Here is a 25149-nt window from a genome sequence, read left to right as displayed (position 1 = left end):
TTTTTGCAGCTCAGTAATGGTTCTGTTTTGTTAACTGGAATTGCAACACCATATTCAGAAATTACAATCAACAAGCTGACAGCCATGTGTACTTCCAAATGTGTATCTTGCGAATGTTAACTACTGAAATAGATTTATATTTTACAAAGTGTCACACCCTGTTCCTTTCCATACTCTCACAGTACACAGTTGCATATCTCTAGAGACCTTTATTTTATTATCTAATTTTGTGTGAGGTTTTTTAAGCATGCCTCTAGCCTTAGTGAGAAATCTCACTTTAGCTGTGCATAGCTGTGATTAAGTATTTATTTCTTTCTGAGTAAATTAGCTTCTCCTTCTCTGTAAAGTGAAAATTCATTAATTCTCTCTGGCTGCCCACTCATTTTAAGTCCAGACGAATAAAAATAAGGAGAGGAAAGAAACATGTATGCTGGATGTCACAGTTCACATAACTGGCAGCAGGTTCATGCTTATCATTGCACTTCTAAGTTCCTACTTTTAGAGGGCAGTTTGATAAACAGCTACCAAACAACAACAAAAACCCTAAATTGTAAGAAATAATCTAAGGTTTTCCCTCCTTAACATTTGAGATGCTGGGCTCAACACATATTCTTTCCTGATGCTCAAATAATAATTAACCTTCAAGAATCACTTAATTAGTATTTATGCAGGTCCATCACCACCTTAAACTGGTCTACTGCCCTGTCGCCATCAGAAGGGATGGTCCTGCCTTTCCTTATGTAGAACTTTGACAGTCAGAACAGTGACCTAATCAGACTCACTGCACAGCTTCAAGGTCACTAAGGAAAGAAGAGAGGCACCAACAACAGGTAGTCAGAAGCAGAGACACAAAAAGGACTGTCCATGTACTTTGCTTGCACACCTCTCTCATAAAAGGCTCCCATCATAATTGGGTTCCGTAAACATTCAGGTCTAGGCAAATAATAAACTAAGCCTGGAAAAAAAAGCAGTTTCAGAACAAAGCTCTACCCAAACACACATGTTACAGCATAGCTATTTCATTCTGCAAACCATCCAGGAGAGGTAATGAGTAAGTCCCATAACACCACAACATTCCAAATACAAGGATAAATCAAAGCACTATTATGTGTTTCCATTTACCTGTCTTATGAAGAAGTCTCCATGAATTAGAGACACAATGCCAAAGTTTGTGTACTTAAAAATATGATCCATCAGCCACATCATCTGACGAACAACCTGAAAAGTAAAAAAACCCAAGTTTAGTAAATATCGAATACAGAGAATTATGCACAGACTGGTCACATTCTCGTCACCCTCACAACAGCAACAAAACTAACCAATACATGGAATAAAGTCCTTTATGCCTCAAAGTATAAAGCAGCACAGTTGCTACACTTCTCCCTCAACAGCACGATTAAATAGCTGCCTTTTTGTAATATAATATACAGTTCTACACTATTAGCCATATGCTAGAGTAATTTCTAACTGTCTTTTCACACAGGTAGTGTAATGCTTCTTACTGACATACCACCACAATTTTAAGTCAGTTGCAAACTAAAATAATTTTCAGCGTTTGTTAAAGTACACAAAACAATGCAGATCTGTATTTGAAATCTCCAACTGTTTTATGCCTACCACAAAAACATGTTTCCATAAATTTTTTGTACTTGGTGACTTTGGGGATGAGATCATGTAGTTCTTGTGCTTCTGATTACACATGCTCCATACATGCTCACTCTATCTTTGAACAGCAGCATTCACTGAGACCTATATACAGCCCACATGCCATTACTGATTTCTCTCATGGCAGAGCAGCCACATGCATCTCTGAGAATTTCATTAAGCCATGCTCCTTGTCCCTGCCAAGAAGCATGGTGAGAAGGCAAAAATAGAGGTTGAGCCATTAGGTTCACTTTGGCCATCACTTCTTACAGGACAGTGAAGGCAGATACTATCTCTGTTCAGCCCTTTGAGATTTAAAACAGAAGAATTACTCCAGAAGTGGTAAACAGCAGAAGGGAAAAGCTTCTTCTCTCACAAGCTCTTTCACCTCTATAGCTCCTACATGTAGATTTTGAGAGGGGTAGGCTCTCCAAAACTGGAAAATCCAGTGTCTCTTACACGCTCTCAAACACAGATGATGCTAGCTGCCTTTACTCTTTCCTGTGTTATACGGCTGCACCAAGACTGATTCAAGTTCAGTGAAACTTGAAGTCATATAACACAGTACTCCTCCATTTACCACAATCAAAAAAGCATATGGAGAAATATGATCTTTCTCTGGCACTCAGGCACCTTCTGCTTGGCATCTTTCAGTTGTCCAAAATACATAATTTGGGGCCAAGACAGAAATAGAGTAGTCTAAGAAATAAAGATTTCCTCTAGAAAACACAATTCATGTATTAGTTGATTACATCTACTGCTAAAGTGTACTCTACGCTTCTCTCCAAACACCAGAGGCTTGCACAGTAACTGAAATGCTCAGAATCCACATCCATAACTCCAACAATACTTCTAACAAAACAGTGATACACTGGAGGATGGTGGCTTTTACCTGTTTTCACATCTTCACATGTCTATGTGGAATTTGTAGAAAGAAGCAGATCACATTTCATGCAGGAATTCTCTTTTGTAAAAGCAGCTTGATAATTTGCAATTTGTATCTAGAATTGCATGTATCAGTCAGTCTTTCTTTCAACGAAATCTAATTATCTCTTGGAGTGCTCTGATTACCTATTCTCCCCTTTGACCACAGAAGCTATAAATGAATCCTGGGTTATATATTTGGAGAAAGGTAACTGTCACATACCCTGTTTCTTTTACTTATCCTTAAACAACTGCAGAAGGATGCTTAGCAAAGAGTTTTTACACGCTTGCAAGAATATACCTGCCAAAGAACATTTAAGATACTTTATTGCCTTCGACATACAGCTGATCTCCCAGCTAAATCTAAATGTCACATTTAGAAGCTAGCTATCCTTGCCTAAGAACACCTCAACTTTTGTGTTTTTTTAATACCAGCACACTTTCTATTTGAAGATCTTGGACAATGCAAAAGCACCAGTTTCTGGACCCTCTAGCATCACTGGAAGGGGAAAAGGAAACGATGTCTAAGAGAAAAGGACAGCTCTCAGAAACATGAAAGGTTTTGCTTTGGAAACAAGCATCCATTTCTTCTCTCTGACATCCTAGTCTCCTTTCCTGTCTGTCAGTGGTATTTCTTACTAGATGCTACACATCCAAGGGAACAAAGACACACTATGTATTTGTGAGTGATAGAAGAAAAATTAGTTCCTAGATATAACTCCCCACTCAAGATTAATATTGGTGAAACGGTTTCTCATACAGCTATCCCCACGCCTGTGTTAAATAAAAAAAAGAGGATCTTAAAGCAAAAATTCTTCTCTGCAGAGATTCATATTCTTTCCATTTCAGTAAATTAGAAAGCCTTAGGGAAGGGAAAAGAAAGAAAGAAAAGGTGTGCCCTAAGGACAAGAGTTAAAAAAAACATCACTGAGAGGTGTTATTGCTCAAGGCACCACAGTATTGTAAGTTCATACCCACGCACCAGCCCAAAGACAAGTTCATGTAGTGAACCATATCCTTTGACAAAAACACCCCCAAAATTCCACTGATGATGATCTAGCCTGCAGCAGTACCCATATGACTACAATCTTTTACTTTGGCATTTTGACAAATATTGTTCTATTATATCAAGTAGAAGCTAAACCAACATAATCTACATTACTGGGGGAGGTAAGCAAGCTTAACAATCTGCTTCCCTGAAAAGACAAGTTTTGTGTCTTTTGAGGAGCCAGCATTGGTTCCTAGACATTCTATGGCAATCGTGGAGGATGAACTCTTGCCCAGCAATGCTGGTGCTTCTCTCCTCCCATACCACTTTATTGTCATGTACCAGCTGGGCATTTAGATGACAGTAGGTTTGTCCTGAAAGTTGATCATTGCTCTTCAGAGTCTGAAGTCCATCTCACCACGTTTTAGGTGACACAGGGCTTCTAACTAGCATCCCTGGACTTCCTCAGTCTTTATGAGGAGTGATGCAATTGTGTCAAAGATCAGTGTGACATACAAGTTACAACTAAGACAAAGCATCCAGGCGGTTTGCTGCAAGTGGGCTACAAAGAGGCAAACTCGAGAGCTCAGCGATTACAAATCTGCCTATAATCCTAGGCAGTGGGAAGAAGTACAAAGAGGAAATACAAATGTTTTTATGTGTGAATTAATGAATATATACACACACTCTAACACATAAAACCAAAAAGGAGGAGTTCAAAGAGTAGAATTCTAACTAGATTAATGGATATTCATTCTGTTCTGCTACCAAGGGCAGAACAGAGGACACTGCAAGATATTGGGTGATGGCTCTTCCATTTAGTATCCCCAGGAATGAAACAACGCTTATCAGATGAGTCTCTTATCACTTGCATTTCAAGCAGGTTTAAGCAAAGACATTCAGAAGCGTTTTTACCACAGGTTCATAGTTGTTTATAGACTGAAAGAATTTTTGGATGCTGTTTCAGGTCTTTTTTGCTTCATCCTTCCTGCTTAAATAAGTTCAGAATGTAGGAAAAGCTTTTACCAGTTTTATAAAAAACTCTAGGTGCCTCCTATTCACAGTTCCACTTTCATTTCACTCTACATAGATTTCATAACAAAGCAACCTGAATAGACTGACTTTCATCTTTCAAGCACCTCTAACTTAACAATGAAACCTGGGAACGCACGTCTTGAAACTTGCACTCAAACAGCTACAAGCTCTACTTTTTTCTCTGCACTGCACCCTTCCTGGCACTGCTTTCTGCTCTAAATCGGAAAAAATAGCCACATTTATCAGTCCTAATCCAGTCAGAAAGCAGCATTTTAACCTACTTCTCTTTGTTAAACACATGACCCTTAATGTTTATGAGATCTCAACTAACTTACTAAGTTTGTTTTAACACTTACTTTCAGAAAGAAATTGGAACAATTTCTTGAACTATATAAAAAGTGTAATTAGGTCACTTCTGATTCAGCTGAAACCTTGCTCTGTGTGGCTTGTCTTTTGGTAGCATGTATTAGTCAAACAATACCAGTCCAGTTCTTCCATTAAAATTATAACTTTAGCTAAGTTCCACTTCCCTAATAAGACATGATGCTTTCCTTATTCACATAAGTGAATCTGAAAGACAAGAAACATCTTAACACGTGTATTTTAGCTTACTGCTTAGTGAGATTAAATTTGCTTAAAACAGACAGGCTACACCATCATTTGTATATAAGAATTTATAAAACACTGAAAAAAAATACCATCACCGTTCCTGACATGGCCCTTAGGAAACATTGTCAAGTTGCAAGAACGTTTCAGTATTCTACCTCACTACACAGAAAAATACAGAACTTTAAATCAAACACTTCTGATGTCTTAAACTGCATTTTTTAAAAAGCAGCATTAAATGGTAAGTTCTTGCAGACTACATCTGGTTTCAGTCTGTATCGGCTGGCAAAAGCAAGCAAAAGAAATTTTGGACTGCCACAGGAGGAAGGTCTTCCTAGTTCTGCCACTGAACCATCACTGCTGAGAGGCTGCCTTTGGTAAGCTGTTTTACCTCTTTGTATGTGCTTCTGTGTGAGATGGAAGTGAGCCTTTCACCTTCACAAAATACTTTGAGCACTAAAAAGTGTTGTCTGAGTGGTAAAAAGTGTTTAGAAATCAGTGCAGGTTAACCATCCTAAACAAAATTAAAACAATTATTAGAAATTACTATCTTCTTACTAATAGATGAATATCAAGGTAGTGAAGGACTCCATGTTAAGTTTAAACTGTATTTAAAGAAAACTGCCTACTTTAAATAGTTGTCTATTGTATAACGATTTCTTTTGGACAGGTGAGGTTTTTTTTTTCTGCCAGTGGTTTCACAGTCACTCAAAGTAAAGACAATTCTCTTCTGTTCAGAAATATGAAGCACGTTATTGAAAAACACCTGATTCAGCAAAGTTCTATCAGGGATAAACTATCCTGATCTTTCTCATTATTTTTAGCCACTTGTACTACTCATGCTATATTATAAGCATGTGTTGAAGCTTGCACTTTTTAAATTTATTAGCTAAAAACATCTTAGGCTCTAGACATGTATATTCAAAGAGCTGCAACTATTTAAGGGAAAAAAATACTGATTTTAAGGATATTTTACTTTTCCAAAAACCTGCAAACCTAACAGTTTCCATGGTGAAGATTATTTGCCATCTCAATGCCTTCCTCCAATTTTAACATCTCCTACACTCATGCAACTTACTCTGTCTTGACTGAAACTTTTTAGCTATGGAGTTAAACAAGATAAATATGGTTTAGATTTATATATACACACTAGTATACATACATGAGTCAATGAAGTTCTGTGATATTTAAAACACCTGGGACGTCAATAGTCAAGATTATATGCAATACATATCCACAGGACTACACCGTCACAGTCATATCTTTATCACGATTGTCCTATGCATAATTTTGATGAAGGGAATTAAAGAGTGTTTATTCTATCATTCTGCTAATTGGTGTACAGTACAGAATACCATATATACCTAACCTCCTCAATTCCCAAAGAAATTAAAGCAATTAAAAGTACTTTTAAAACACAGTCTTCTCTAGGCTACAGGAGAAAGAAATTAGCCTCTGCTCAATCTTGAGTGGCATTTTCATACTTTGAGTTTGGTTTGTTTGAGTTGTTTTTTTTTTCATCTGCTCTCCTGTCATAAGTAACATCTGGGAACATTTCTAAAAAAAAAAAACTTAAATCACTGGTAGAGATACAGTGTATACACAATCTATATTAATATACACTAAGAAAAACAGTGCCAGTTACAAATTGTGCAGATGCAACAAAAAGCAGTTGTTTTCCTTGTTTCTTTACCGTATGGTTGCAAGAAAGAAGATAACACTGACAGATACAGCTGATGCATTTTTGAGCTTGCCAGGTATGTCTCCTACCCTTTGTAGACTAATCATACATGCCCCCATCCTCCTGATTTACAAATAAATTTAATTTCCTGTTTAGATCCCATACTCTACTTTCCAGCACTACACTCCCTAGACGTGAATTTTCTGAACAGCAACACATGAAACAGTTGACATTAGTTGCACTTCTCACCAAGAAATGCTTAAGAGTTTGTAAAATAAGAGCTAAAGCAATTTTGACCCTTGCTAACTAGCTTAGCTTGGACACGGCCTCAAAGGGAAGTCACTGTCAGTTTCTGAACTCCTACCAAAATCCCATACACAACTTGCTTGTAACTTTGAGAAAAATTCCATGCTGGAATAAAGTCATACCCAAGAAGACAGACCTATGTTGGTTTGAGCAAAGTTGGCGTGAGTTGCACAAGGGCACGAGGTGAGAGGAAAAAGTCAAGTACATGATTACTTGCAAGGAGATCTGCTTCCCTCTGTGGTAACCTAAGACTGGATGCACACTGACTCAGCTCATATTTGACCTTCTTCAAAGGCAATGATTATGGTCTAAAACCTGCTCCAAGCTACTGGCTGTCACATTAAACCAAATCTAAACAACAGGCTTCCTATTCAGGGCCTTGAGATTATACGGTGGATTAACACACACGTCAGTCATCAGTACCGCACACAGATGCAAGCACAGCCAAGATAACAGATCGTATACATAGAAGCTATCCCACTCCCTGGTTGTAGCCTACCGTGCCTTTATCCTGAAGGCACATCATCAGAGTGCAGACGTCACCCGTTGCTTGATGGTTCACCAGCACCATGGCTTCATCTTCTGATACTGCTTTAACGTCATCACCCCATTCCACTACTATGAAAAAAAATAAATAAAAAGGTAAATTTTACAATGACCACACAGAAATTTTACTATCAACAAAACAAAAAACCCAAAGACCCCACACCCAGGCAATTATAATAAAGAAAACTACATGCTACATGTCAATTTAAATTGGCATATAGCATAAGACAGGAACATTAGCAAGACCATTTTTCCAAGCAGAGGGTATCCAGCTTAGTTTTAAATTGCATGCGCAGAATAAGAACAAAACAAAAATACTCTACCAATGCATATGCACAGAGATTGATCTTTTTGTGTCATTATACCATTCTATATTTAGGGTCTCAAAATTACATAAGCCTTTGACCCAGCTCATCAGATTAAAAAAAAAATAATGCTGTCAAAAATGGTTTTTAAACTTAGCAAGTTTGTTTCATTTCTACACTTACTATTATTAAACTACTACTGTAAAAGCAAAACAAAAAATCTGTAGTTGGATCTTTATGTTTAAAATGCTACATTAAACAAACTCAGCAATTCCAATCTAAACAAGTTAGCTATAGCCAAGAAAGTGCATTCAGAAAATGCTGCTCAGATGACAGAAACAACTAGTCACTATTTTGTAGACCAGAGACCAGATACTCCCATGGCAAGAATGATGTCAGGAGGAAGCTACAGCTGTTGCTCATCCAACATTTACACTGACTAGCAAAAATATTCCAAGGTAAGGAAAAGGAGTTAAAATTGCTAGTTTCATCATCACAAAGTGACTAAATAGAAAAAGAGAAGGCTGCCTCCCACAGAAGAACACAGGATGGAAAACTAGAAAAAGTCTGTCGTAAATGAAAGACCAGAATACATCTAATGCTATTACTGGGGCAAAGAGACAAGCGAGTAGAGTCTGGCCCTCTTCCATAAAAGGGATGGCTACTGCAATGAAGGGTAAGGGGAAAGGATGGGCAGGCAGAGTAGCTCTATGAAGTTCAAAAGGAAAAGTAAGATGCATTGCCCATGCATGCAGGACATGATTATTTTTCTGTGTTTCTTCAATATCTTAAGTGGTTCTTTTCATTTCCAGCATCAAAGGAAGTATTTCACCTTCAATACTGAATCTTTAGTACTGTTATTAACAGGTTTGCAGGCAGTGAACAACTCTCATCACAGAACGATTAATTATTTTACTATCTGTCTTTTAAACAGCAGTTTAACTGATGCAAAAGCAATAGGCTACACTGAAGACAAGAAGCAACAATCCACACGTAGCTTCCCTGTCCTTGCAGAAATCCAATTAGCACCACACCTTTGAAAACATCCATTTCTATTGCTTTCTAACAGCTCCCAAATTAGTACTGAATTGAAACTTGAACACAAAGTAAAAAAATAAAACGCTGTATTTGGTGACAAGTAGATAGAAACAGACTAGAGATATGAAGGTGGGGAGGACTACTCATTCCATAACGTTCAACCTCCTTTCCTTTCCATAGGCAAGCTAAGCACAGATCCTTTCTTATTTTTCTCAACAAGAAATTGGAAGATCCCCTTTATCCTTCCTCCTCAATTACACGCAAATTCCCTCCGATGTCCTCTCTAAATCCACGGAAGCTGGAAAATGCCTGGACGTGGCAGTCATAGTTGACCGTGCGCCTTCCTTATCAAGTATTCCACGTATCTACCTATGGCAGTACCGCATAAGGCAAGAAACTAAGATGAAACAAGAATTGTTTTAAAGGGAAATGAATCAACCTTGTACTGATTTTGAAATTATTACTTCAGTGTCTTTATTAAGCAGCCAATATACAACAGTGTCACTGAACTGTGGTTTTCCAAAAGTAATAAAAACTAAGTACTAAATACATTAAGCATCTGCAAAATAAGGTTTCTTACAAGTAGCTAATTATTTTCAAATAAAATTTTTTATTTCTAGATCACTCTGAGAAAAAATTAATTGCTTTACTACAGATACTTCCCTGGAACACAGCAAGATACACTACTAATAATTTCTACTGTAGAGCAGTTTGAAAAGAAACTATTTTTAATCTTCAAAAATGTTTCACAGATCTAACTTTCTGAAGGATTAGAAGAAAGTTCATGACTGCAAAATGTAAGCCATGAGAAGTAGCATGCAACTGAAAACGACTGAAGAGGAGAACTTATGAAGCTTAATTTGTTAGAAAAAAGTACATTTTAGCATACTAGGTGAAGACTAATGTCTGACACTTTCAGATAGGCCCCGGTCAAAGAAAAAAACCAACCAAACAAACAAAAAAAGCTTCTGCTTTTACCTAGAGTATTTTGCCTACCCTTGTTAAATACAATAGAGGGTAAAAACACCCAACCAGCTTACAATGCACTAACAAGCTTCAGCTGAGAAGTAATAAAAAGGTGGGTTCTGTTATCCCACTCCAAATGCAAGGTAAAAAAAAAAAGTTGATTTAATTCTTTAGTTGATTTACTCAATTTTATCTATCAATTGGCTAGGCTAATAGCTCAACTTCTGCAGCTCAGCTGACAGGTAATAAGTTATTATATCCCAGTGATTCAGCTAGACGTCCTCTAGTTTCTTTTCCCTCTGTCATTTCTCCTCGGGCAATCAGGCTGTCTCTTGTGCTTAATAACACTTTATGGTCAATTGATTGACCCGATTATCAAGGAGAAAAGAATCAGTTTGTAGAAGTCCTTCACAGAGCATTTCTGAATCGGAAACAGAACAGCAAACCACAAAAGCGTGCAGAGAAAACCACTGCCATTACCACAATTTTTTAAAGACAAACCCCCACCCCCGATACCTAGAATTTTAAGCTCACAGTGTCCCTTTAAACTCAGCGGGGCAAATAAATGCCTGTCTTCAATTTTCTCACTGCCCTGAAATTTTCAAAGGGAGCGCCTTTTGCTTTAAGAAATACTTGGGCTATTACATTCCTCCACTGCAGTTGGAAACCTTCAAATCAAAACCTCAGCTGCATGGCAGCAGAACCAGGAACACTGCTTTGCTCCACTGTAACAAGACAAAAAACAGTTCAAAGACAAGTATTTGTCACTCAGGCGCCCGAAAACCTGCAAACGTTCCTCCACAGCTTCCTTCTATCGCCAGGACACATTTTATAAGGACCTAACTAAGGACACCGGTTACGTGTCTACAGCCTCACAATAATTAGATTTCTACAAACACAGTTTAACACAGTGAATTAACATAAAGGAAGGAAGGAGCAGGAAATCAGTTTAACCTGGTAATTTGAAATCACAGTAAACTCAGTACCAAGAAAATCTGGTAATCCTGATTAGTAACGAAGGCTTTTACCTGCAAGATTGAGACAGAAATGGTTTAGCTGTAAGAGATACTTAATTTGTGACTTAAGTGTTGTAAGCAAAAGGCTTCTCCAGGAAAGGATGAAGACACATTTCCATGTAATTGCATGCCGTAAGACAGAAAGATTTATCCTTCTCCTATAACAAGAAGTCCAAGATGTACACGTCTCTAAAACATCAAGAAAATATTTCATACAATGAGCTGCAAACCGAGCTTTTTACAAGGTAATACTTGCAGAGCTTAAAGAAGAAAATAAAAGCAATTAAGGTTTTTTTACATGTTTTAACCAAACTATTACATACCTAAATGTAGCTATTGAGAGTTCTCAGAATACCTGGCTGCTTTGTAATCATTTCCTTAACATAACTGTGTGCATGTAAGTGATGCTATGAATAAATATTCAAGTACTTTAATTGCAGTATGTCATTAGGCTGGGTAAATGACTGTTCAGCTAACTAACAATTCAGTAGATTTATTTTATACTTTTGAATATACCTGGCAAGAATGGCAGTCTAGTATTCTGTGCAATTGCCTAGCAATTAGTATGAACTACTTCATTTTGCATACTGCATTTTAAAACTTCACAAATGTTCTGAGATTTTCGACCCTCTCTTCTTCATTACAGCTAATAATTTCACTACAGCACGTGCCATAAGAATCAGCATAAATTTTATTGGCATCTTAATGACTTAAGTTCTAATGAATACTCGGGGTTATTATTTCAAAACGTATTGAGTTTCAACTTATTTCTTCTCCACCGAATTTGAAAGAGAAGTAAAAAAAAAACCTCCTACCAGAAATTTCAACAGCCACTAGGAAATGGTCAGTGAAGGAAGCAGATGCAACTCTCATACCAGCATCATCCAGGACAGAGTAATGCCGGGCACAAGAATAAATGGGGAGAGGAGTGGCTGGAGAGCAGCCCTGCAGAAAGGGGTCTGGGGGTGCTGGTCAACAGCAGGTTCAATATCAGTCAGCAGCGTGCCCTGGCAGCCAACAGGGCAAACTGCATCCTGGGGTGCATCAAACACAGCAGAACCAGCCGGTCAAAAGAGGTGATTATCCTGCTGTATTCAGCACTGGTGTGGCCTCACCTGGAGTACTGTGTGCAGTTCTGGGCCCCACAATTTAAGAAGGATGTTAAGGTACTTGAAACTGTCCAGACGAGGGCAACAAACCTGGTGGAAGGGCTGGAAGGTATGTCCTAGGAGGAGCAGCTGAGGACTCTGGGTTTGTTTAATTTGGAGAGAAAGAGGCTGAGGTGCGACCTCATTGCTCTCTATAGCTTCCTGAGGAGGTGGAGAGGGAGGTGCTGATCTCTTCTCTCTGGTATCCAGCGATAGGACACGTGGGAACAGTTCAAGGTTGCACCAGGGGAGGTTCAGGCTGGACATTAGGAAGCATTTCTTTACCAAGAGGGTGGTCAAACACTGGAACAGGCTCACTAGAGAGGTGGTCGATGCCTCAAGTCTGTCAGTGTTTAAGAGGCATTTGGACAATGCCCTTAACAACATGCTCTAAGTTTTGGTCAGCTCTGAAGCGGTCAGGCCGTTGGACTAGATGATCATTGTAGGTCCCTTCCAACTGAAAATATTCTATCCAAATCTAAAAGCTACCATATTAATCCCATAAATAAAAAACATGAGAAAACTGATGCTTTATGGCAAGGTCAGGGAAACTCTTTAAGTCTTCTAATCACAATTATTAAAAACCCCAAACCCATAAACCAGATATATCATAACTCTCAGGTGATTTATGTAAACTTATAATTGATTTGGGTATCCACTTTATTTGCCATTTAGATTTGAGTCTACACACAATATTCACAACGTTCTCTAAAAATTTGAGAAGTTAAGAACTTTTACTCCAGAACTTCCCACCTCTTAGTTTATTTTTCTTCTGATCACTCATAATTGCTTGCATCCATGACCCAAGACTTCAAGAAAACCTGTTCCAAGAAGCTGCAGGTTGGCAACACTTAGAACTGAACAGTACCACCTTTTGTCAATTGTTTGGAAACCTTCAGTAACAAATAAATGGCACTATTAATGGACTGCCACCTTTGCTTCCTCAAAAGTCACCCTGCTTTCTAAAAGAAGGAACGTTATTATTAGGTATTCAATAGTGACTGTACTCATGACAACCACGTTTCTATGCTTTAAACATTCCTCCTCATATTCAAGCATTTGTGTCTGGCAAGTTGCAACTCTGCTTTACTGTTACTCACAAATGGCTTGTCGAAGCATGTTTCAGCTACAGTAGCTAGGTCAGTTGTTAAACTCATTTGTCTCTCCTTTACAGATGGGATTCTTTGACAGTTGGCATTAAGAAATCCCAGAAGTGATGCCAGAGGTTAGATATTACTTAGCATGTCTAGACCACATTAAAAAAATGGATAAAGACGTGCTAAAGGTGTTTTTTCCCCTTAACAAAAGGGTTAAAGGCATTTGTCCCTGCAAATTGGTTGCCTACAGTGGAAAAAAAGGAAAATAAACAATGAACTAAGCAAATCAGCATGCAGTTAGTTTTTTAAATTGATTAAGCATATATTTTAGGGTTAGAAGGTATTTAAAAACAGCTATCTAAAAATCAGACACATACTATTAGAAAGAGAAAAGGAGCTCTTCCTATCCTACCCATTCCTTCCAAAATTTATACTGCCAAGGAAACCTTCATATATTGTCTCTAAGTACACACAAGACATACAGGTGATCAATAAAGGTACAATCCAGAAAAGGAGGGAAAGAACATGCATGCAACATCATACCTCATTAAACACAGCTTCATTTAACACGTTATCTTTCTTTTCCTGTTAAAGAATGGACCCTTACTAACAAAATTATTGCCAATTTCAATACTACTACATTATACACATCTTAAGGTTGTAAAAAGTTTCAAACAAGATTTTGATACCAAAAAAAGTATCTTTTACAGCTAACTTGATTCAGACTTACAATGATAATAAACTGACCTGCGCTAACAAATTTTTCCTTTTATTTCCACCAAGAAAAAAGCTTCTCATAGAGAAATCAGGAGAAGCAGCAGCAGCTGGGGAAGAAAAGCCTTCAAATAAAGGAAGATTGTTCCTACACTAAACCAAGGCTGAGTTTAAGATGTCCCAGTCACCATCTTCATTTTTCTGTGACAAACCATTTTGCACACCTCTACACTTCATTGTAGGAAACAACGCACATTTCCTTTTGCTTTCAGTTCCATTCTTCTTAGCTTCCACCCTGTCTTCCTGCAGTTTACAGACAGATCTGCTTTGTGGAAAAGAGGACTTTAGCAGTCACAATATTTATGCCCTAAGTCAACCCACACTCTTACTTCAATTAACTGACAGTAAGAGGTGTTAACAACAGGAGACAATTACAACAGAGATGTCCTGACTCTTCGATCTTTCTAACCAACCCAAGAACCACCTTTTTCCTAAAGCACAGCAGTTCCTTTTGGAAATAGGCCCTAGCAATGACTACTTTTGAAGACTGACTTAATTTTCCTGGAGTGCATGTTCCAAGACCTTATGGGTACAGTTTGCTTGAGTTCTGTAATTCACTGGCACAAGAGATGATGCTTGTGGCTGAAGAGAGGGCTCCTTTTACCCATATGTGACTGAGAATCAATAAAAGCAAAACCTTAGCTCACCTTCAGTGAAGCAAACTTCTTCCACTGACTTCACTACAGGCAGTATCATTTCAAGAGCTTCACCTCTTCGCAATTATGCTAGGCAAGCAGTTTATATGATAAGAAAACTTTTAAAGTTAACAAATTCTGTCAAGATACACAAGCTATGCTCACTACAGATATTTAAGGAATGGTTCCAATATATCTTAAGTCTTACAAGAACACATCTTTCACTGGACATACTCTCCACATTTTGCTGGAGGTCTCCAACAGCTATTTTATGGTGCTCCCACAACATTGCTTTAATTGTAGAGGCACCGAAGTCCCACAGCTCATAGTTCTGATAAACCAAACTGGAACCCCAGTTGTACACGGTGGTTACTGCTTCCAAGAAGTGGTACGAGAGACGCAGTGTTCGTAGCCACATAAGCAAATGTGGACTCTGAAATGTGAAGATTGTGATTGATGTCAGCTTTCCTGACTACAGTGGTAATAAACTGTAGCAGTCGAGAAGCAACTCCACTGTCTGTTTTGCTGCTTCTATTATTAGAAAAGCAACTGCAAGACTGAAGAATGGGATGCAGTGCTGAAATCCTTTTGAAGTACCTCGAGCTCATGAGTCAGACCACTTGCAGAAGGAGCAAGCTGTACAGCACATTCCTTCCCGCTGACAGATAAAATACATTAAGTATTAACTACCCAGAGGAACATCAATGCATTCATGAACTAATACCCTGAAGTTCTAATACCTTACATACTGTAGATGTTATAATGGCCAGGAAAAAAAAAATCAGTTTGTTTGAAGCGGAGAGGAAGGAGAAGCAAAACAATGGGGCAGTCTCGCAATTTTTTCTCACTGTGAAAGAATACTTTTTTAGAATACTTTTTTACATTCTTAACACAGTTAGGAAATGAAATATCAGAACAACAAGTAAAGGTTATTAAGGGATACTGAAAAGCAAATAGTCATGCTTGAAAGTTAAAAGCAATTCTAAGCAGTTTCAAAGTATGCACAAAAAATTACCTAGCTAGAAGCACATAGTCACCAAGGCCCTGAAAAGACCTGGTTTAGGAATCTGAACCAACAGTAAATACACTTCAGATTAACTGCTCTCACTTCAGTTCATATTCGGTACCATTTTGGTCATTCCTAGTTATATTGTGTGAATACACACTGTCAATCTACACTCAAAAATGTGTATTTCCAGTATCATCAAATAAAGACATAAAGTTTACAGGACTGTCTTTAAGACCATAAACCAAAAAGAGTTACATAAGCTAAAAATGAACTTTTGCCTTTTGCTGGTGAAAAGCTTCTACACACCCTGAGGCTGACCAAAAAGCTGTAACACTGTGACAGAAGCAAAGAAACATATTTTCCTAAAACAAGCATCGAAGAGACTCTGAATAGAAGGATCTCTGCTAAGTTGTTACACAGAGCAAAGACAAGATTTGCAGCTTACTAAGACTGCCCAAGTTCAGGTGGTGAGAAGCCTGCTTCGACAACTCCAGGGCCACAGGTTTGCTTGTATGAAACAATGTCCTGAGAAATTTTGGTCCAGACATGTTTTATTGGTCCCTAGACAGATACTACAGATTAGAAAATTTTAAGGAGAAGAACCAAGACATAAAAGTTTTTCTACCCGTTTGCACTTTTTGTCATTCAGCCTCAGGTCAGCGACAATGATGGAAGCACCACAAGTCAATGCAAAAAGGTCCAGCACTTGCAGAAATAGACTTTTGGTCAGACAAGGCCGTGGGCCCTACATTTTAGTCTCTTCCTCTACAAGGATGATTTTTACAGGTCAGAAAGGATTCTCACCACTCAAGCACATGACTTCATATACTAAATCCACAGAACATTTTTCCATTTTTTTAAAATGCAAGAGTCAAACTCCTGCGGTTTCACCCATAACACTGATGTTTACTCTTAACAAGAAGGCAGTCCAAAATCAAATTTGCATAATTTGATACTACAGTCTTAAAAGTCATATTCAGTGTACTGTATAAAGAAACTACAGTATTTTAAGTATGGCTACAATGCAAAATACCTCTTAAGCTCAAAGAAAGTTATATCTGTAAGAGAGTTTTATTAAAAACAGGTTGGCTTTTCTAGGATTAAAAACAAAAGTTACTTTGAAAACAAGAGGAATTTCAGAATACACCACCATTACAACAATTCAAGCACGTTTCTCTTTGTAAAAGGTTAAGTACCACAGAAGAGCAATGAGAAGAGGGAAGTGTTTCTTTCTCTCATCAACAAACGTACCAGTGCAGCTGGGTAACTATAAAATGCTACAAATACAGAGCTTGATATTATTGTTACCCTTATCACCCTTTCAAGCAGAGAACAGTTGGCTGCAGCTCCGTATGTTTAATAACTTGAACTCAGCAGGTTACTACAGTACTTTACCCACACTCATCTGCCCCATCACTACTGATGAGGAACTAACCAAGCAGGAACAGCTGACAAACAGGGTCTGACAGATCAAACGCTGACAGACAGGAACAACTCAATAAAAGCACCATGGCTTCCCTCCCCCTGCTTTAAAAAGGTATCTTCATGAAAATTCCCTTCTGGAGCTGAAGTGGTTCCTTCCTGGGTTCGAGTCAGAAAGAGTTAGAGGCAGGCCTCCCCTCTATATATATCTGAAAAGAATGAGAAATAAAATGGAAGGAAAGGGGAAAAGTCATTTAGAGCACAAAAAAGGCATAAGGTAGTTTGAAATTCAGTATGTCAATGCTGGAACTTGAGCTTTAAGAAGGAAAGTTAGGAGAGAAAATCATCCCCTCCAGCAGCACAAAGTCCAGCTGGAGGCCCGTTACTTGGGCGGTACCCCAGGGTCGATACTGGGACCAGTACTGTTTAACATCCTCATTAGCACCCTGAACAATAGGACAGAGTGCATGCAATGCAAGGATGCAGCAACTCTGCGGACAACGCAGAACTGGGAGAAGTGGCTGATACGCCAGATGGTTGTGCTGCCATTCAGAGGGATGCGAGACAGGCTGGAGAAATGAGCCAACAGGAAACTCAGGGAGGTCAACAAGGGGAAGTGCTGAATGCCACACCTGGGGAGTGGCTCTGCAGAAAAGGCCCTGGGGTCCTGGTGGACAAGCTGACAGTAAGCCAGAAATGCACCCTCATGGCAGGGCAAACAGTATCCTGGGCTGCATTAGGGAAAGCATTGCCAGCAGGTGGAGGGAGGTGGTCCTTCCCCTCTGCTCAGCACTGGGGAGGCCACATCTGGAGCACTGGGTCCAGTTCTGGGCTCCCCAGTACAATATAAGATGCAGACTTACTGGAGTGAGCCCAACAAAGGGCCACTGGGATGATTAAGGGACCAGAGCATCTTTCATATAAGGAGAGGTTGAGAGAGCTGGGACTGTTCAGCCTGGAGGAGAAAAGGCTCTGGAGGGGGAATTTACCCATATGTAACTACCTGATGGGGGTGCGGGGAGACGAGTAGAGAATACTTAGACTCTTTCCTGTGGTATCCTATGAAAGGGTGAGATGCAACGGGCACAAACTGAAATACAGGAAATCCTACTTCAACACAAGGAAAAAAAGAAAAAAAACCCTTTTTTGCTGTAAGAGTGGTCAAACACTGGCACAGGTAGCACAATGAAGTTGTGCACTGTCCACCCTTGGAGCTTTTAAAAACCTGACTGGACATGGACCTGGGCAACCTGCTCTAGCTGTCCTTGCTTTGAGCAGGGGGTTCACCTAGATTATTCTCGGAGGTGTCTTCCAACCTGAACAATTCTGTGATTCTGCGATCTACAGCCTGACACCAGGAGGAAAAAACCCAGTGTTAACAAAATTCTGTCTTAGCAGATACCTTCAGCTACAACAAAACCTACAATTTCATCCTGCAGCATGCAAAGGAGCAGCCTTTACAGTCACAAAGCACATGTTGCAAACACAAACTGGCAAGGTTTTTCTATCTTACTGCTGCAGAACTGCAGCAAGCTATAAATCTGAAGGACAGTTCAAACCTTAATCATGGAAGAAGCAGAATATGAGTCACCTGGGAACATGAGACCCAGGCAAAAAGGTGGGACCAGTAACCGACACTACAAACTTGAGGCAAAGATGAATTTTAGCCAGAATAAGCCATTGTGTTCACTGCTATGAAGTCTTGAGATCTTCATCCAAAGATAGAGATCTTCATCTGCATCTTTATCTGTATCTTTACATATATTACAATATATTATGGTAAATTAAGCTACTCTATTGAGACTTCTGTCCTGTATATCAAACATGAAGTATGCAAGCAGCTATGTTCAAATTGAGCTACTTTTAATTACTCAAACACCAAGGCATTCAAATTACTACTTAACACTCAGATATAGCTACTGACACCTACTTAAACATAAAACTTAAAGATTAGAATAGTAACAAGTAAACAAACAAACAAAAAAAGCATGTAAAGCAAGAAGGCCTCAATTATTTCCACTACTATCTTTATCTAAGATACTTTTTGTTTTTCCTATTTTGGGCAAACTGCTCTAATACTTGAGAAGGAAAAGAGAGCCACTGCAATATAACATGAGCATCCATGCTGGGGCAGGAGGGATTAAAAAGGGGCAAGACAGCACAATCAGAACTATCAGAAGAAGGTGGGATGATGGGGCAGCAAGCACCAGTTTGACCAGAATGAATCCTTATGGAACTGCGGTCTGCTATGCTTGAAGACCTGCCAGGCAAGTCCCCATTGGCCCAACGTGCAGAGCGTAACCAGCATGAGTCACCTAAGCTGCCTTCTAAATTGCTATGAATTTCTTTTTAAAACAAACAAACAAACTTGTTAGACATGTTGTGGACTTCAGATCACAGCAAACGTAGAGTTTTGCTCTTTTAAAGAACATTAGAACATGTTAAAAATGTGCAATCTCCCACTTTTCTCTTTTTCCCTGTAAGCTTAAGTACAAGAGAGAAAGATAAATGTTCTTGCTATAAAAATTTTGTAGCCATGTGGCACAAACACTACAGAACTGCTATTCAGGCAGGGACAGGGTGACACCTGTTTGATTTTTAGTGGGTTTTGGATTTGTTTGGGGAAAGCAAATTAAATAAAATATTTTCTCCCTAAGAGAGCACTCTGAAAGCACACCCTCTGCCACAGCTAAATTACTGCATCGTAACAACAACCTGAGCTGTCTTTGCAAATTCAACTGTCCAGCACCAAAATCTACCCAGGGGCAGCATCACAAGCTACAATACCATTACTACAGTTTCCTTTTGAGTCACTGACAATGGTATGTGTTACTGATTTGATCCTGTTGCTTGTCTTTCCAGATATGAAATTCCCTGTGATGCCAAAGAGTCATTCATAAGGTACTTCACCTCCCTCGACTGTTAAGGTGGCTCAAAAAGCACAGATACCATATCATACAGCCTTAAACAGCTAACAGACACAGGACAAAAGCAGATCTTCCCACTCAGGTTTCAGGGGAGACAATGCCCAGAGAATACACCCGGGTTCATGGCCCTAAGTAAAGGGATACTTTTGAGATTGTGTAATCAACACCAAAAAAAACAGTATATCCAAACCAACTGTGCGAAAAATCCCATTAGGGTAATGGTCTATGCAAAACAAATGACTTACAAAATAGCAGTCCTGTTTCCTCCAGAGAGAGGACTACCTCTTCCAAAGCAGGGGGAATGGCTGAAACCTGCTTTGCAGCCTCAGCTGTTAACTCTGAGGATCTTCACTGAAACAGAAACAGAAATGCAAGATGCAAACTAGTTGGTCTAGTGCAAGCTGGCTAAAACAAACCAATAATCAACAAGCCATCGTACAGGACCACAGCTCTCCCACAGTTTCCATTTGACTGTTCGGCCGCTTACGCAGAGTTGTGCACTGCAACACCACAGGACTTTCTACTAGGAATCAAACTTTCTTCTCTCTACAACAGAAATAGAGTCTGCACTTTACAGTCCAGAAAAATATGAATACTGGGGATACTGGACAAAGACTCCAGTGGAACGAAATGCACCCACAAAACAGAAGTAAGCCTTCAAACGAGTAATTGGGGAAAACCTGTAATTCTGTTTCAAGGAGAAACTGCTATAAAAAAATAAAGATAAGAACCATTATCATAAATAGGTAGGTGTAAGCTGCAGTAGATTTTTTTTTTTTTTGCTTTTGAAGCAGACAGATTTGAGTCCTTACTGCTTCTGGACAGCGATACACAAGACTTGAAGGAACTTCATACAAAAAGTTTAAGTATATTCTGTGATAACTGCCCAAAATGAACTCCTGATAAAGACTGCAAAAGATTTTCACCGTTATTTAGGAGGGAGGAAGCTCTATTACAACAAAGTTCTGCAAAAAATGCTGTTTAGCTATTTCAAAAAAAAAAAAGTGAGCTATTTGGAAAGCCACAGTTCTAGCCATATGGAAGATCCTGCTCCTACCTAGTCTAGATTTCCAAGTCAGGCCAGTTGAAAATATGGCTTTAAAGAGCAGCAACTGGTGGCATACAGCAATGAATCTGCTCAGGAAGAGATGGCCATTTCCTCTCCTTTTAAGATTTGTAGATTGCAAACATCCTGTATCATTTCAAGGAAGCTAGAGCATCTAGAAGCTTTCCAGATGTTTTTCCCAAAAACCACAGCTGCAGAAATAACATGACATATTCAGCAATCTTACAACAAATATCCCAAGGCCAGGGAATACCAAGCCTTTCTGCAGACAGTGAAAGAACTCAACAGAATTCAGTCATCACCTACTGCAGGACTGGAAAGGCTAGCTAGCAATGAAAAGACATGAGTTGGAAGTCTTATTTCCATTTTTAACTGCAAATTTTAAGTTACTGGATATCTTGGGACCATAAACTTTTCAGAGTGCTTTACAAGAGGCTCTTTCAGGTAAAAGATGCAGAATGCAGAAAATCGGATTGCACAGAGGGAGAGCAATTTCTCACAGGAAGCTGATAAAGCACATTATTCTAGTGCACTTATAGCTAGAGAGGTAACTAATCAAGGGTTTTCTGGTACCCATGAAATTCTCTGAAGTGCCTTGAGGTTTATCAAATACAGGAACCAGAAAACTGTAACAAGGCCGGAAGTGAGCAAACATTACTATTTCTTTAAACAAAATGTGGAACTTGCCTAAAACTCCAAGTGAGAGTTTGTATTCATCTCCCTACACACCAAGCTTAACTAAACAGTGCAGTGAAAAGGCTTGATCAGCCCCCGAGTGTTCCACTACTCAGCTGTAGAACTGTACCACGAGGAATGGGTGCAGGCAAGGGTTACAGCCAAAAGGGTACACATCAAGGCAATCTGCCAGAGTCACTACAGGTAAGAACTAAGACTGTGCTTTTCAGAAGATGGGCTAGGGTAAAAAACAACGTAATTACACTACTGAGCAAGGAAACCGTTTTCCCAGTGTTCAAATCCAACTGCACTCAGAAAAACACAATTTTACATATATCCTTTAAATAAGTCATTTTGATTCAAAAAAATACCAGATCTTCATCATTTTTTCCTCCTAACAGAAACAAACTGCATGACTTTAATCACTGGCTGAAGGTTTAAGTCAAGAAAACCAACAATACTATTACTGGAAATCAAGATTCTGAATGTGGTAAGACCACCCCTATATCCCAGTTCAGTTACCACATAGTTACCTCTTCATATTCTTCAGGTCTTGCCTAAGTTACTACAAAATGCTGCTGATGCTGTCTCGTTATACAGCTGATGTTTTTCAGCCCAGATCATGATGTAGTACAAATAATCACTACATAACAGTAGTGCTAGATCTAATTGGAAAACCCTCTACTTTTAGATTATCTCTGTTAAATGGCCTATATAGGAAAGGCAAAAGGCTATTCTGTGCATTTATTTACCATCTCCCTACAGTGACCTCAGAACTGAGGAGCTTCTCTCCACTTGAAGGACACTGACCATTTAAACCTCTTCAACTCAGTCAACTCTGCACAGAAAAAACAGAGCTACTGAGCACCGGAAAGATCATAAGAACAGAAATACGTATTCAGTGTATTTTGAGATTGCAGAAGTAGCTGATCTAAAAATCAATATCCACAAGCAATAAAACTTGCTACTAATCAAACAGCTGCAGCATTATTTGCTCCTCCCTCCATACACCTCTGCACCATCCCCCAGTTCCAGTGGGTTAGCGTTGCCATGCACCACAAAACAGAACCAAGTTACTGGACATTTAAGTTGCAGCGTGGCAAGGAAAACTTAATGAAAGGCATGCAAAGAATCAAGAAATAACTGGATACAGATGCAAGGAAGCAGAAGGACAAACCTTTTAAGGGAAGCCTTCAATGTTTGCACCATTAGGTTTCAAGGTCTTTATTAAACTTCTTACCCACACTACAAACAACAATCTTTACAACAAAGAAGTTATAACATGAACAAAACTGTAAAAACATTTCCCATTGGACTTTTTAGATACTACGTTCATTTTTTTCAAATAATGGATTTTATAAAGGCCAGGGGGAAAATGATGTTCAGTTACCACAGATTTAATCAACATAATTTAATCATAAAACAATAACAAGCTAATGATGCAGATTAACATAACAGCAAATTCCTATATTCAGTTTTATGTTTCTGTTTATGCAAGTCGCATTATTAAAACAAGAGGCTACAGTAAGTTTGAAAAGCATGCTGGAAAGTGTATGACAATAATTCTAGCCAGGAACTTAAGCTAGTACTTTTGCTGGTATGACACAGCAAATTATTTAAGCCAACAAAGCATCTTACCATATTTAAATTTACCCCAGGTTATCCTATATTAGTTCAGCATTCTTAAGAATTCAGTGCGTGGACACGTTTCAGATTGCTAGTAAGCAGAAGTCCGTTATCATAAAATCAGAAGTGATGCCTTTAATGGCACTCTCAGACTGTCACAAATTAAATAATTAGCAGGAAAAAGCAGCCTCTCTCATTAGATTGTTCTAGCTGACGTACCTCAAAGCAGCAGCAGAAAGTTTACTGCTCCTAATTTTAAAAAAAGTTTAGCTCTCTGGCATCTGTTACTATTACAAAACAAATAATCCTCTTACACCTGCTGACAGCTACAAAAAATACCTTGGATTTGTGGCTGGCAGTCTCACTGGGAGTTTCAGTATTTTTACTGACATAAAACGGTCGGACCCAATAGAAACAAATTTATTCAAACATTCTGAATGGCTGGCTCCAATACCTACCCTTCATCCTCAGCACACAGACTAGTATTCAATGCACCTTTCAATGAAATACCCAGGTCTCAATTTGAAATACGCTGCTGCAATGACAGTAATTGAGGCTGCTCTTCCTCTCTCTCTTCTCCCTCCTCAAATTAAAAAAAAAAAATCCACATCTCAGGTCAAGAAGTTTTTCTGTACATTGGGAACAAATGGTAAAAATGACAACAGACAAATGCTGGGGGAACAAAAAAAAAGAAAAAAGAACAGACTTCAGAGTATTTCAATTAAAAACAGTACTTCACTGCAGAGTAGTTTCTCTGGAGAGCACCAGTCAAGGGGTTGAAAAACAGAGTTGTGAAAGAGACTGTGGAAATGGACTTCTCCATTTCAAATACAGTAAGTGTGCCACAAATGCAAGAAGATATTACAAATCTCAAAATTCCACTTTACAGTTGAATGATTAATGTGAATACACTTAAGTCTGTGGGTAGCAATAGGCACTAGAAGCACTTTACATGCAACTTGTCATGATCTGTGGCTACAAGTGCCTTGGCTTACTTATGAAGCCCTTGCCAAAAGTGTTACAAATTACTCTTTCCCCCGATAAAAAGAAAACTAGACAAAAATAAATTTAATCAGGCTACAGAAGTCTAGTATTCCCACAGAGTAAGAGTTTTGGTCAATACACTTCAAACATTGAATTCTACCTACGCAACTAAATCCTCTGTACTTTGCTCAAAGACACCCTGCCTCAAAGCAAACCCAGCAAGTGAGCAGATGCTCAGATTTACCACATTGTTTGTGCAAAGGATCAGGAAAGGGTGGTAATGGGACCGGAAAAGGAAGGAGCAGGCCACCTGCCTTGGTTCTTTCTCCACCACAGCAGCCACCCAAATAACCCTTAGCCTTCCAACAGTGATGCATGGTGACGCCACTCGTGGTTATGTGAACTCAGCTCTGCATTTTAGCTCTTAAAGTTCAGTAGGTTGCTAAAACATTCACAATGAATGTAAGCAGGGTGGGGAGGGGGAAAGGCATGTTTCGGTATTTTCTCCCCCTGAAATAGATGAGGGATAAAAGTGCTTCTCCAGCCTGTAAAAATCTTGTCAAACTGCAGAAGCGCAAGGTAGGCATCAAATGATCTTTAAACACATCCAATACAATAGCATTACCTGGGCAAACACTTTGCTGTTGTCACATTCCCTTCCTACACATTACTAGGTTAGAAGACCGAAGCATTACGTTTGATGACACAAACAGAAGAGTTTCAAATACTAA

At 38.9% G+C, this 25149-nt stretch overlaps 1 protein-coding gene across 4 annotated transcripts in view; it reads right to left on the bottom strand.

Annotated features, from left to right (window-relative positions):
- LPGAT1 (lysophosphatidylglycerol acyltransferase 1) overlaps positions 1-25149 on the bottom strand; it is a 68759-nt gene that overhangs the window by 32226 nt on the left and 11384 nt on the right. For all 4 annotated transcript variants that reach the window (XM_068401353.1, XM_068401369.1, XM_068401361.1 and 1 more), the window contains 2 exons: positions 7684-7802; positions 1123-1218 (listed from right to left, as the gene is read on the bottom strand). In XM_068401353.1, coding sequence (XP_068257454.1) covers positions 1123-1218; positions 7684-7802 — 215 coding nt within the window. The remainder of the gene's footprint in view (positions 1-1122; positions 1219-7683; positions 7803-25149) is intronic.

Source organism: Nyctibius grandis, chromosome 1 (genome assembly GCF_013368605.1).
Source record: "Nyctibius grandis isolate bNycGra1 chromosome 1, bNycGra1.pri, whole genome shotgun sequence".
Classification (NCBI taxonomy): domain Eukaryota; kingdom Metazoa; phylum Chordata; class Aves; order Nyctibiiformes; family Nyctibiidae; genus Nyctibius; species Nyctibius grandis.
Note: the sequence above shows the minus strand (reverse complement) of the source record. Positions and strands in the feature narration are given on the sequence as shown.